General features: G+C 37.9%; 1 protein-coding gene across 1 annotated transcript; it reads left to right on the top strand.

The window, feature by feature from the left end:
- The first annotated feature begins 792 nt into the window (after positions 1-792).
- Positions 793-9,239, top strand: LOC139942767 (uncharacterized). Its single transcript, XM_071939558.1, has 10 exons — positions 793-1,123; positions 1,757-2,070; positions 2,375-2,513; positions 3,457-3,779; positions 4,196-4,337; positions 5,646-5,980; positions 6,593-6,731; positions 7,421-7,632; positions 8,028-8,163; positions 8,570-9,239. The coding sequence occupies exons 1-10, from the start codon at positions 793-795 to the stop codon at positions 8,851-8,853; spliced, it is 2,355 nt and encodes a 784-aa protein (XP_071795659.1). The 3' UTR covers positions 8,854-9,239.
- The last annotated feature ends 5,108 nt before the right edge of the window (positions 9,240-14,347 follow it).

The following is a 14,347-nucleotide window of genomic DNA, read 5'->3' as shown; positions in this document are numbered from 1 at the left end:
ACAGTCCGCCAACTCCGAAGCAAAATCTTATTTAACTTTAGTTGTATCCAAGCATGCTTGATGCTCTCAAGGTTACATTACGCCAATAAACACACTTGGGTAAACCGTTCCTTTGAACATTCTGATCATCTAATTGGAATGCTCTTCTACCGCACCTCAGACTAAAAAGAACTCTCTCCAGCTTCAAACCATCCTAAGAACTGACTTGTATGATGTTGTATAGCACGACAAATCATTATTTTTTTCAGAACTGTTAACAAATGAAATAATGTGCTTAACCCTCCGAGCCGGCCTGATAAAAAGAATTGTACATGCTGGATCCACATAGTGTTTGAATTGTGCACACATAATGTTTTAATGGTATGACCAATTCTCTGTAACCACACCTTAACTATTTAAGCGTTTGTTGAAAACAAAATCACACGTAAAAATTAAAATTTTACGTATTCAAATGATTAAGTGTTTGCGAAAACAGTATTTAATTGTGTGTATTATAATGAGAAAATATAGACTAATGGCGTCCCCTTAATATTTGTTTACATTTGACTTAATTCAACCAGAAACCAGCTGCATTACCAGAAATCGGTTCTTAAAAAACAAAATTGATCCACACTTGTTGTAATAACTTTAAGAAAAAAAGGATCGCCCTTTCGCCCACGCCTCCCTAAATATAATTTTTACTATTATATCTTTTTCGAATAGTTTAAATTAGCTTCATTTTATCAGGAAAAGAAAAGAACAGTTTACCGATTTTTTTTTTACATTTTGAAGTTACCTGGTCAAAATAGCTAAATGAAGATCAATCTGACTGTCGATGAAAAAAATTATCTTAACAAAACAAAATGTTACGTTTGTTTCAAGGTGGTCCAGCGACGCTATGACGGATCGGTCAGTTTCAACCGCAGTTGGGCAGAATACAAGAAAGGCTTTGGGTCAATGGATGGTGAGTTCTGGCTTGGTAATGAGATTCTACATGAGCTGACTGATGCTGAAGGGAACTGGACAATCAGTCTGGACCTAACCAATGAAGATAACATGACCGGTCATTTGCTGAAGAAACAGTTTCACGTCGGACCTGGCGATTACACCCTGCTTCTGGAGCACTCCGGGATACAACAAAGTGGTATGTGTAACGTGTGATTTGTATTCACCATAACCAAGGCTCCACTTATTATATTAGGATTAAGGCTATATTCAAGGCTCAATTTAATGTAGTGTTGAACAAAATCTTAAACATTTGTCTTTAACTTTATAGGCAATGTTTTGAAGGGCATGTTCTCTAATTATTATGTTGCATTAAATGCTAACATTTCAAAACCGCCATTCAATTTAAAATTAAATTTTGCTAAATATATTTACCGTTTGTCGACCACTGAGAAAAGTTCAAACGAAAACTATTATAGTTTCATCAACAGTTTCTAGTTAGCAGATATTGTGGATACTATTACCAGGGCTCCACTGATTATATTGATAGTCTATCAAGGTTATTTTAAAGGCTCCATTTATTGTAATTTTTTTAAAGAACAAATTGTAAAATATTTGTTTGTAAAACACAAACGACGTTTTGACGGGCCTGTTCTTAATTACTATGTTGCTTTATGTTAACGTTTTAAAACCGCCATTCAATTTAACACTAAAATTGATACAATTAAATCTGTTAGTTGACTCCGGGAAAAAATCTAAACGAAGCTATTATTAATTCAACAGTTACTTAAAATAACTAAAGGCTGACTTGTTTTTGTTGTTTTCTTTCCAGTTGGTAGATATTGTGGACACAAATTAGGAATGGAAGACGGGAGCATCTCTGATGATAGGATTACAGCATCTAGTCAGTGGAATTCATATTATCCGCCAAGCAATGCACGACTGAATATGAACGGTTGTTGGGGACCAGCTGAAAAACAAGGTTCATGGCTTCAAATAATGTATATGGGTTTAGAGCCTGTGCATATTGAGGGCGTCATCACACAGGGCAGTCCATCCGGTTATTCCTGGATGACACACTACCAAGTACAATACAGCATTGATGGCACTGCATGGCTGTATGTGAATGAGGCCTCTACTCCACAGGTAAGAGTACTCGGCAAAGACACCTTCCATCCAGACATGTAATCATGTATTGACACTCCAATTAAGCTATACAACTATTATTCATGACCAAAAGCTTAATTATCATTTTTATTTCTTTATTTGTTTCCACCCCTGTTTTTTACAGACATTCGTTGGCAACACTGATACAAACACCCCTTACCAATATTCATTAAAAACACAAACACTCCAATATTGCAGTACAGCCGTTAGTTGTAACCAAAGTGTTAATAATCATTTTGTATTTATTTGTGTCTCCACCTCTGGTTTGAATTTATTTTTACAGACATTCATTGGCAACACTGATGGAAACACCCCAGTTACCAACATATTCCAGCAGCCTATTCAAGCACGGTACATCCGCATCAGACCAACAGCCTGGGTAAAATACCCAGTCCTACGTATTGAACTCCTTGGATGCAGAGGTATTGTTTCAATCAATCACCACGGTTTCAAATGTCAGGCTTATTGTACATAATCTCACTATAAAAGGATTGGGGTACTTTTTGTAACACAAAACTCAAAGTCTACCGATTTACATTTACATTTAACTTACACAGATTGATGATAATGTCAGTAGAAAGCTTATATAAAAGATATTACTTGCTGATGTGCTGTAATTTTTAAGAAATGAGTAAAACAATGTCATGAAAATACGTTGTACATGCTAAAACAACACCAAGGGAAGCTTTCTACAATTTTTGTTTTCAAACTGTGTAAATCTGATGACATTTGGTGTCGTCCTAAAAAACAGTACACAGACCCTTAAAACGAGACACGCCTAACTGATTTCGAACGTAAGTCTATAAATCTCATCTATAAAGCAACTAGAAAACAATTTATTGCCAGACTTGCACAGAACACTGAACATAACAAATTCGGTGCATCAGCTGCAAACCAACAGCCTAGAATACTTAAGATATTGAGCTCAGTGGCTGCAAAGGTAAAGGATATAATTTAATGATATATGCTGTTGGCCACTCACCACGTTCTCCAAGAACACGAAGTCATAAGATTGAGACATTCAAAACTGTACTCGAGTATGAGTTGAGCACAGTATAAATCAAGTACATTGCAAAAATATAGAAATGGTAAAAAGTCGTAAAGTCAGAATATGTTTGCACTCAACCTCACTCCTCTTCAAAGTTATTGTAAACAATTATTAGACTACACATTAGCTAATATTATGAACATGTACTATAAAGCCAAATTAAAACGTGTTTCTAAAGTAAACCATGGTCTTAATAAGAATTAATTAAAATTAAACAATTCTTAAGTTCACAAGACCATCTTAAAAATTCGCATAAACTGAATGTTTTCAATAAAGGCTGGCTTGATGGAACACTATGAATTTGTTCATTTTCTCAGTCCATGAAGTTTGTCAGCAGAAGCTTGGAATGGAAGATGGTACCATCCCTGATGGAAGCATAACGACATCGTCTACTGATGACCAGAAATGCATATGGAACACTTACGGACGGCTAGATGTGTACGCTGGCTGGTGTCCCACATTGGATGACAGAGACAGTGCATGGTTCCAAGTGGATCTAAAGCAACCGGTATTGATTCAAGGTGTTGTTACACAGGGTAACAATTACAACAGGTTCTGGGTTACAGAGTTCATCGTATCTTACGGTGACACTGAGCAAGACATGCGCTTTATAGGAGGTGCAGAAAAGGACAATGCACAGGTATGACGTTATAAATACATGGCAGAAAACCGTTCAATGCAGAATATTGAATAAGTATTAACGACACCATATGTAATTGATTACGAAAATATATTATTTATTGACCATCGATTCACTAAAACGGCAATTTTACTGTTTCTCCACAATCAATAATTCTTTTGTTTTACATATGGAAACGGAATGAACTTTTAAACCAGATTTTGTAAAAAAAACAATTGTTTATAACACTGTTTATCAGCATGTTTTACCAAAAAAGACACTGCTGTAGTAAGCGTCTGCATATTTAACAATCTCAACTTAAACAAAAACGATATTGTGTATGGAAGCTGCGATTCTAATGACATTGGCGGAACCAAACTGTTCTGTTCTGAGATAGCTGTTGTTATTGGGCATCACATAATTATTTTTTTACACAGAAATTCCCCGGAAATACAGATAGGAATACAAGAGTAACCAACATGTTTAGTGAGGAAATCAGAGCACGCTACATCCGCATAATACCAACTGGGTATCAAGGCGGTCGTCCTGGACTGCGTATTGAACTCATTGGATGTAATGGTAAAGTCGTAAACACATTATTTTATTTATTTGTCAATCCCTTTTGTTTTTAACCAACAAAAACAATAAAAAGATTTTTCTAATATTTGAATTGTTGAATTTTGGTTTATACTCAAGTCTCAAATTTAAAAGGAAACCTACTGCATTCCTTTTGATCTAGTTGACATAATTGAGACATTTCAAACTGTACTCAAATGTTGGTCGAGGACGGTATAAATAAAGCACATTACAAAATGAAGAAATACAAACAGAGAAGACGAAAAAAACATGTTTTGCACTTTGCACTACACCACTCCCCTTAAAGACACTGGACGCTATTGGCAATTGTCAAAGACCAGTCTTCTCACTTGGTGTAATCTAAACTTATGCACACAATAACAAACCTGTGAACATTTAAGCTTAATTGGTCGTCGAAGTTGCGAGATAATGATGGAAGAAAAAGCACCATCGTCACACGCAGTTGTTACTTTCAGATGCTTTCTTTCTCGAATACTTCGTTACTTCAGAAAGAAAGCTGTTTCTCGCAATGTTTTATACTACCATACAGCTCACCATTGCTTGTTACCAAGTAAGTTTGTATGCTAGCAATTGTTTGGGATGCGTTTTGAACTCCTGGAATGTAATGGTAAAATCATGCAAACAATTATTTTACTTATACCATAACCATAACCATAAATTCTTCTTCAATTTGGTTTGTTGAAACTTTGATTAATAATTTTAATGGGCTACGTCTCATATTTTAGCCAACACTGAATTCATCTTGATCCCATAATATGGCAGAATTTTAGCACTATTATAGACAATCGCTGCAAATACTTTTGATCTTTATCCAAACATGTATCATTAAACATGTATTACATGCACATGATCATTCTAATTTATATTTGTATAGTTAATTTTTATTAAGCAAATAACAATACATAGCAAAACTGAAGGGCTAAATACAACCTCTTCGGGGTGTGCCTGTTTTTGACTCACGCTAATAAGTTTGGCTTCTTGTAGTGAGCTCCCCCTGCAGTATCATAAATGTGTACTTATTTCCTCCTGGCTTAACTGTATTAATTGGAACATGTATATATTTTGCCTGTTTTACAACGTTACTGTGGAAACAATTAACCTTAAACATTTGACCTTAAACCTTAGCTCAATTTGAGAAAACATTTGTCATGTGAATGGCGGTAAAGTCACTTGCTTGTTTTTTTTTCCGAAACAGACCATACTGTGACCGGAATTCGAACAATACATTATAAAAAAAAAATGCACTTCGATTAACCTATTATTGTGTTGCTTTTATTTTAACTGATACAGAACGCTTCTTTTGTTTGGATCGTCTCGGAATGGGAGATGGCAGCGTTCCAGACTACAGAATCACAGCATCAAGTACACATCAGAGGGAAGATGGTAACTGTCAACCAAGCAATGCACGACTCACTCAATCAGCAAACAGTGATACTATTGGCTGGTGCCCTGATCCTAATGACATCAACCCATGGTTACAGATTGATCTCGAAAGTAATGTCATAGTAGAGGGAATTATGATGCTGCAGGGATCTGATCAGGTAATCAATGAAGATGTGAGTCATGGGTACAGGCTGGAGTACCGTGATGACCAGAACACTTGGCATACTTTGGGTTCAGCACAGGTAAGAACATACATGTTTAATGTAAACTGATTAGGTTATCGGAACCTAATTATGTCAACCTGTCAAGCTTCTTAAGTCTGCTTCAATTCGCATTCTCGCATTTTGCTCCTCACACCTGGAATGCACTCACCATCTCAATCAGAAGGGAGTCAGACTTTCCATGCAAATTCGAGAAGTGTATCAAACATTATTTTTACCCAATGTTCTTGATGAATTGGCGCTTTATTATGGTTTCACAAATCCATTAAGTCCGACTCTAAGAGCTGACAAGCAAAACTACTCAAACGGATTTGGTTGATCTTGTTCAACTTGTTTGTGGACAACCACAATGTCGCTGTGCCAAAGATAGTATAGTTAGCTTCTATGGCTACTTTTTAGCTACACATTTTGTATTTTGTTTAAATCAGACTTATGGTCTCGAAATCAATTCAACTGTTGTGATATGCATAGTTGAATTGATTTCGAGACCATAAGTCTGATTTGGACAAAATAGAAAAATGTGTATTGATAATTCTGCTTTGCTTAGTTAAATGGTTTTTGTTTTACTAGTGAGTGACATGCTATTTGATGGAGATAGCATGATCATAATTTGTAGTTTTTGTTTCTTCACAGATTATCCGAAGAAACACCGCAGCAGACTCGGAAGCTACCAGCATGTTCACTCCACCAATCACTGCTCGTTATATCCGCATCATACTAAACCAGACTGATGGCTCTCTGTGGATACGTGTTGAACTACTAGGGTGCAAAGGTTAGTTCTAACGAGATGTCTGAGACACATTGTCTTTAAAACAAGTTATATTCGTCTAAATATAACAGTGAACTGATCGTGAAAACTGTGTACATACATAAACAAACAAATCAAACACAGCAATATTTTAAACATTAAAAGGGTGATTGACAAAGTTACAATTTATAATTTTAAAGTGTACATATTTGAATGAGTTTTGCTCAGCTTTTAGAAGCAACTTACAACTCTAAAACCAAGATTGTTCTCGAATAGTTAAGGTAAATTCACGTTCTGTAATCTTTCTTTAAAGTTATGGCAATAACAACTTATTTGATTGATAAACAGAACTGTTTCCCCCCACAAACTTTCGATCTGAAAATTGGTTCTTACGCTAATGTCTCTCCGTTTTGTTCTCTTAGTATGGACAAGTGTTTTTGCTTTAATTGCTCTGGATGATCAGAAATTTATCAAAAGCTTGGTGATTTTTTTATTTATAATGTTCAAAAATTAGTTTTTTTGTTGATGAAGTATTTATAAACTCGATTGATGAACCAAAACCAAATTTGTTTATTTAACTCACGAACCAGAGCCCAGTTTGAGCCTATCGTGTTATAGAGAAGCCTTTTACAAAGACAGTCCAGAACTTTACAGAACTGGAGAACAACGCATTAAATTCAAATATTCAATCAATCAAATGTTTGTATTTACAGTACGCTGGGTATGTAGACAACGCCTTCTTAAGCAAGCCCATATCATTCCAGACGAGTCACCACGGCTTCAGATTGACCTGCTGTTAGTAACTCTAGTTGAGGGAGTCATAGCACAAGGGGAAAATGAAACGTCATTTCAAGTAGAATACAGCCTCGATAACGTTACCTGGGTCAACGTCAGCCACCAGGGAGCACCTGGAGGAGAACCTCAGGTAAATGGTTCTGTCATTGCACAAACAAAATTGGTTTTGTAAAGGGGCACATCGGCTGAATTGGGCTATTAGGGCTACAGCATAGACTAAGATAATGACTTCAAAGGTCTGCCAGGAATGGAGAAGAGCAGTCACTATAACAATATTATTTATGATCCTACACCGCTAAATTGCGTATACGGTGAGCCGGTGTGACTCTTTAAATTGACGAGTTTTGTTTCTGGCGGAGTTGTTACTCAACTTAGCTTTAAACAAGGACAATTGATAATCCCAGAAGCTCGTATGCACAAGGAACATTGCAACATTATGAACAATGTTTTACTTTGTGATTAGACAAAAGTAAAGGTATAAACCAAATTTGCCTTAATCATGCTGTTCTATCTCCTGTGCTACAGACATTCCATGGTAATACTCTGGAATCCGCACCACTAACCAACGTGTTTAAGCAGCCGATCCGAGCACGCTTCATCCGTGTGACTCAAACAGACGTCGGACATCCAGCCGTAAGCATTGAACTCGTTGGATGCGGAAGTAAGTTCCTTGAAAGTAATAACCCAACTGAATTGTAATTCCAGCTGCTGGTGTTGTTTTACTTGTTGGTTTGGCTTTAATCTTAATATAAAGAAATAAAAACGATCTGAAACGTGTGTAAAACAAGCCTTGTATTAAAGTGTTTTGAAACAGTATAGCCTGCTAATTTACACCTTTCAGTATAGCCTGCTAATTTACACCTTTCAGTATAGCCTGCTAATTTACACCTTTCAGTATAGCCTGCTAATTTACAACTTTTAGTATAACTTATATTCTAGAACACGCGTGCAGTAACTTAAAAAAATATATATATATATCAGACATTAAAAATTGCTTACTTAATTTTTGAAAAAGTACCTTTAAAAGAGCATCAAATGATATTTGTATTTTATTTTGTTTTTTCCAGATGATATTCTTGAGACTGCCAACAATCAAGCCTTCAGCATTCACCATCATACAGATAATAACCAAAACGGAACAAACTGCCCAGGTCTGAATAGTGAAGGAGGATGGTGGTTTAATAGATGCTCTGGTATACCTGGTGTAGATAATAACCTTAATGCTGAATATATCCAACCTGGTGATACTATGGGTCCATACAAACGAGTCATTAGAGCTAGTGAATGGAATGGGTCTCGTATTGTAAAGACTGGAATCAAAATACGCCGCCAATCTCCACCTCGTGGCTAAAAATATTTCAGGATGAAAATTTGCTAAGCCCATTGACAGTCAAATGATTAGGAAACGCACAATCGCATCTTGGTGCGTTTATTTGTCAAATTGAAAAGCTGTTCAGCCGAGTGTTAAACATGTGTTACAAAAATCCATTTAAAATTTGGTCTTTCACCGTCAAAAGATCAAGAAACGCAGACTAGTATGTTTGTGCATTATTTATCATACTCACATACGGTTTGCCATACAAGATGGCGACTTTTCATGGCAAAAAGGGTTATTCAATACGGTCTATCAGCTAAAACAAATCGAATGCAGCATGACTGGTAACCTGGTATTTTACTTGTCTCAAAAATGTTAAAGGAACACATTACCTTGGATCGGACGAGTTGATCTATAAAAAGCGTTTGTAACCGTTTGTTGTAAAATGCGTATGGTTAGAAAAATATTGTAAAAGTAGAATACAACGATCTACACAAATATGCCTCGAAAATGCGTGGTTTTCCTTTTACCTCGTCGACTAACAAGGTCGGCCATTTATGGGAGTCAAAATTTTGACTCCCATAAATGGTCGACTGTGTTAGTTCGCGCAGTAAAAGGAAAACCACGCAATTTCGAGACAAAATTGTGTGGATAATTGTATTCTACTTTTAAAACATCTTTCCAACCATATGCATTTTATTAAAAAAAAAGTTACAAACGCTCAGTTATAGACCAACTCGTCCGATCCAAGGCAACGTGTTCCTTTAAACAAAAGCAAGCTCACACACCAATGAGAGCGGACCACTTGCTCTATGACTTGTTTATTCTTTTAAGAGATGCAAAGCTTTACTACGATTGTAGAGTGTATCAACCGCAGCCTGAAGTTAAATTGACATTCACATTGAGTAAGAACCGATTGGCGGTTTGGAATTATACGGCGTATTCAGATCAAGCTCTTAGTGTTTTAACAAAAACTGCTTTCGGCTGAAAATATATTTTTAGATTACGTAATTTAATTTGCCAGGTTTGCCCTACAATCTTTATTTATTCATATTGTGCACTTATTAGGCATTGTTTCAATCAGAGTAATTTTGAATTGTATTTCGTAGATAGCTGCTGAAACCATTTTTTAAAATTCAGAAGAAGTTATCACATTAATGTTAAGTTAAATAAACTTTTCGTACACAAGGGATACCTAAAAACAAACTGCTAAATAAGTTACAGTTACTCTACGGTTTAGGGGAAACACAGGTGGAAATGAATTTATGGGCAATGAGTGGGGTTTAACTTAAGGAAAACAAAACCTTTGTAATTGATTTGAATTTTACAGAGTTCCAATTTTAAGAATGGTTTCTTGTAGAGGTTGATGTAAACAACAATATTTAAAAGGGTTTTATGAATATAGCGAACGGATTATTTAAAGTAAAGGAAGAAGTATTAAGTAGTTAGCAATGCCGCTTTAAAAAATTATAACTTTATACAAATGTTCAGTGACTTTATCAAAATCACGCAAATGTAATACTTTGACTGTTTTTTTTTCTACAAACAAAACGGCACAGCGTTTTGTCCCTTTTACCCAGCAAGTTAACTTGTCAAACAGCCATATCAAACAATGCGTACCGTGGTAAAATGAAACAGTTGCCATGGTAATACGTTAACCTTTTCAGTTTGTTCACCTGTATATGTAACATTAAAACAAGTCTCTTGAAACAAGTCACGAGCTTTGTGGTGATCAACATCCCCCTAACATACCATAACAACATTGAAGGAAAATTATTACATTGTGTTCCCATGCCTAATTATCGATGGTTTTGATGTCATTTCGTTAGAGATACTGTAAGGGCCTTGTCACACAAGGCCAATTTTACATGGCGGCAAACCAACTGCAGTGAATGTTACAGGACTACTTTGGAGGCAAATTTGTCAAACAATGCAGTTCCGTTCCCAGTTGGACAAACAACTTAGCCTTGCAAGGGAAAGATTTGTTCTTGAAATTTGAACAGAAACCTTCAAACATATCATTATGTATACAACTTTTAACAACGACTGCTGAATGATAAATGAACAGAGAAGTTGTACCTGTGCTTTGACATAGGTGGGAATACTTTTACAAAACTTTTGTTTTCCAATCTTAAGTATTACATTTCAGCTTGATTCAAGAACTTCTGTCACATGCAATTTTCACTAAATTTTAATATTAATTTTGGTTTTTACCCATACACCGATGTGTGTTAGCACTGTATACTCAGTACTTTCCCGAGTCCTGTGAAAAAATATCACAGGCATGTTACTCGGGTGGGATTCGAACCCACGACCCTTGCAATTCTAGAGCAGTGTCTTACCAACTAGACTACCGAGGTTGCCCGGCAGCTAGAGGCAGTTCGAATCCTATGTTTTGGCAGCGGGTACCGCAACGATATAACAGATGTTAAATTTGCATCGGGGATAAAGAATATTAATTTTGGTTTTTACCCATACACCGATGTGTGTTAGCACTGTATACTCAGTACTTTCCCGAGTCCTGTGAAAAAATATCACAGGCATGTTACTCGGGTGGGATTCGAACCCACGACCCTTGCAATTCTAGAGCAGTGTCTTACCAACTAGACTACCGAGGTTGCCCGGCAGCTAGAGGCAGTTCGAATCCTATGTTTTGGCAGCGGGTACCGCAACGATATAATAGATGTTAAATTTGCATCGGGGATAAAGAATATTAATTTTGGTTTTTACCCATACACCGATGTGTGTTAGCACTGTATACTCAGTACTTTCCCGAGTCCTGTGAAAAAATATCACAGGCATGTTACTCGGGTGGGATTCGAACCCACGACCCTTGCAATTCTAGAGCAGTGTCTTACCAACTAGACTACCGAGGTTGCCCGGCAGCTAGAGGCAGTTCGAATCCTATGTTTTGGCAGCGGGTACCGCAACGATATAATAGATGTTAAATTTGCATCGGGGATAAAGAATATTAATTTTGGTTTTTACCCATACACCGATGTGTGTTAGCACTGTATACTCAGTACTTTCCCGAGTCCTGTGAAAAAATATCACAGGCATGTTACTCGGGTGGGATTCGAACCCACGACCCTTGCAATTCTAGAGCAGTGTCTTACCAACTAGACTACCGAGGTTGCCCGGCAGCTAGAGGCAGTTCGAATCCTATGTTTTGGCAGCGGGTACCGCAACGATATAATAGATGTTAAATTTGCATCGGGGATAAAGAATATTAATTTTGGTTTTTACCCATACACCGATGTGTGTTAGCACTGTATACTCAGTACTTTCCCGAGTCCTGTGAAAAAATATCACAGGCATGTTACTCGGGTGGGATTCGAACCCACGACCCTTGCAATTCTAGAGCAGTGTCTTACCAACTAGACTACCGAGGTTGCCCGGCAGCTAGAGGCAGTTCGAATCCTATGTTTTGGCAGCGGGTACCGCAACGATATAATAGATGTTAAATTTGCATCGGGGATAAAGAATATTAATTTTGGTTTTTACCCATACACCGATGTGTGTTAGCACTGTATACTCAGTACTTTCCCGAGTCCTGTGAAAAAATATCACAGGCATGTTACTCGGGTGGGATTCGAACCCACGACCCTTGCAATTCTAGAGCAGTGTCTTACCAACTAGACTACCGAGGTTGCCCGGCAGCTAGAGGCAGTTCGAATCCTATGTTTTGGCAGCGGGTACCGCAACGATATAATAGATGTTAAATTTGCATCGGGGATAAAGAATATTAATTTTGGTTTTTACCCATACACCGATGTGTGTTAGCACTGTATACTCAGTACTTTCCCGAGTCCTGTGAAAAAATATCACAGGCATGTTACTCGGGTGGGATTCGAACCCACGACCCTTGCAATTCTAGAGCAGTGTCTTACCAACTAGACTACCGAGGTTGCCCGGCAGCTAGAGGCAGTTCGAATCCTATGTTTTGGCAGCGGGTACCGCAACGATATAATAGATGTTAAATTTGCATCGGGGATAAAGAATATTAATTTTGGTTTTTACCCATACACCGATGTGTGTTAGCACTGTATACTCAGTACTTTCCCGAGTCCTGTGAAAAAATATCACAGGCATGTTACTCGGGTGGGATTCGAACCCACGACCCTTGCAATTCTAGAGCAGTGTCTTACCAACTAGACTACCGAGGTTGCCCGGCAGCTAGAGGCAGTTCGAATCCTATGTTTTGGCAGCGGGTACCGCAACGATATAATAGATGTTAAATTTGCATCGGGGATAAAGAATATTAATTTTGGTTTTTACCCATACACCGATGTGTGTTAGCACTGTATACTCAGTACTTTCCCGAGTCCTGTGAAAAAATATCACAGGCATGTTACTCGGGTGGGATTCGAACCCACGACCCTTGCAATTCTAGAGCAGTGTCTTACCAACTAGACTACCGAGGTTGCCCGGCAGCTAGAGGCAGTTCGAATCCTATGTTTTGGCAGCGGGTACCGCAACGATATAATAGATGTTAAATTTGCATCGGGGATAAAGAATATTAATTTTGGTTTTTACCCATACACCGATGTGTGTTAGCACTGTATACTCAGTACTTTCCCGAGTCCTGTGAAAAAATATCACAGGCATGTTACTCGGGTGGGATTCGAACCCACGACCCTTGCAATTCTAGAGCAGTGTCTTACCAACTAGACTACCGAGGTTGCCCGGCAGCTAGAGGCAGTTCGAATCCTATGTTTTGGCAGCGGGTACCGCAACGATATAATAGATGTTAAATTTGCATCGGGGATAAAGAATATTAATTTTGGTTTTTACCCATACACCGATGTGTGTTAGCACTGTATACTCAGTACTTTCCCGAGTCCTGTGAAAAAATATCACAGGCATGTTACTCGGGTGGGATTCGAACCCACGACCCTTGCAATTCTAGAGCAGTGTCTTACCAACTAGACTACCGAGGTTGCCCGGCAGCTAGAGGCAGTTCGAATCCTATGTTTTGGCAGCGGGTACCGCAACGATATAATAGATGTTAAATTTGCATCGGGGATAAAGAATATTAATTTTGGTTTTTACCCATACACCGATGTGTGTTAGCACTGTATACTCAGTACTTTCCCGAGTCCTGTTAAAAAATATCACAGGCATGTTACTCGGGTGGGATTCGAACCCACGACCCTTGCAATTCTAGAGCAGTGTCTTACCAACTAGACTACCGAGGTTGCCCGGCAGCTAGAGGCAGTTCGAATCCTATGTTTTGGCAGCGGGTACCGCAACGATATAATAGATGTTAAATTTGCATCGGGGATAAAGAATATTAATTTTGGTTTTTACCCATACACCGATGTGTGTTAGCACTGTATACTCAGTACTTTCCCGAGTCCTGTGAAAAAATATCACAGGCATGTTACTCGGGTGGGATTCGAACCCACGACCCTTGCAATTCTAGAGCAGTGTCTTACCAACTAGACTACCGAGGTTGCCCGGCAGCTAGAGGCAGTTCGAATCCTATGTTTTGGCAGCGGGTACCGCAACGATATAATAGATGTTAAAT

This window comes from Asterias amurensis, chromosome 10 (assembly GCF_032118995.1).
Source record: "Asterias amurensis chromosome 10, ASM3211899v1".
Classification (NCBI taxonomy): Eukaryota; Metazoa; Echinodermata; class Asteroidea; order Forcipulatida; family Asteriidae; genus Asterias; species Asterias amurensis.
This window is presented reverse-complemented; position numbering and strand designations above follow the sequence as displayed.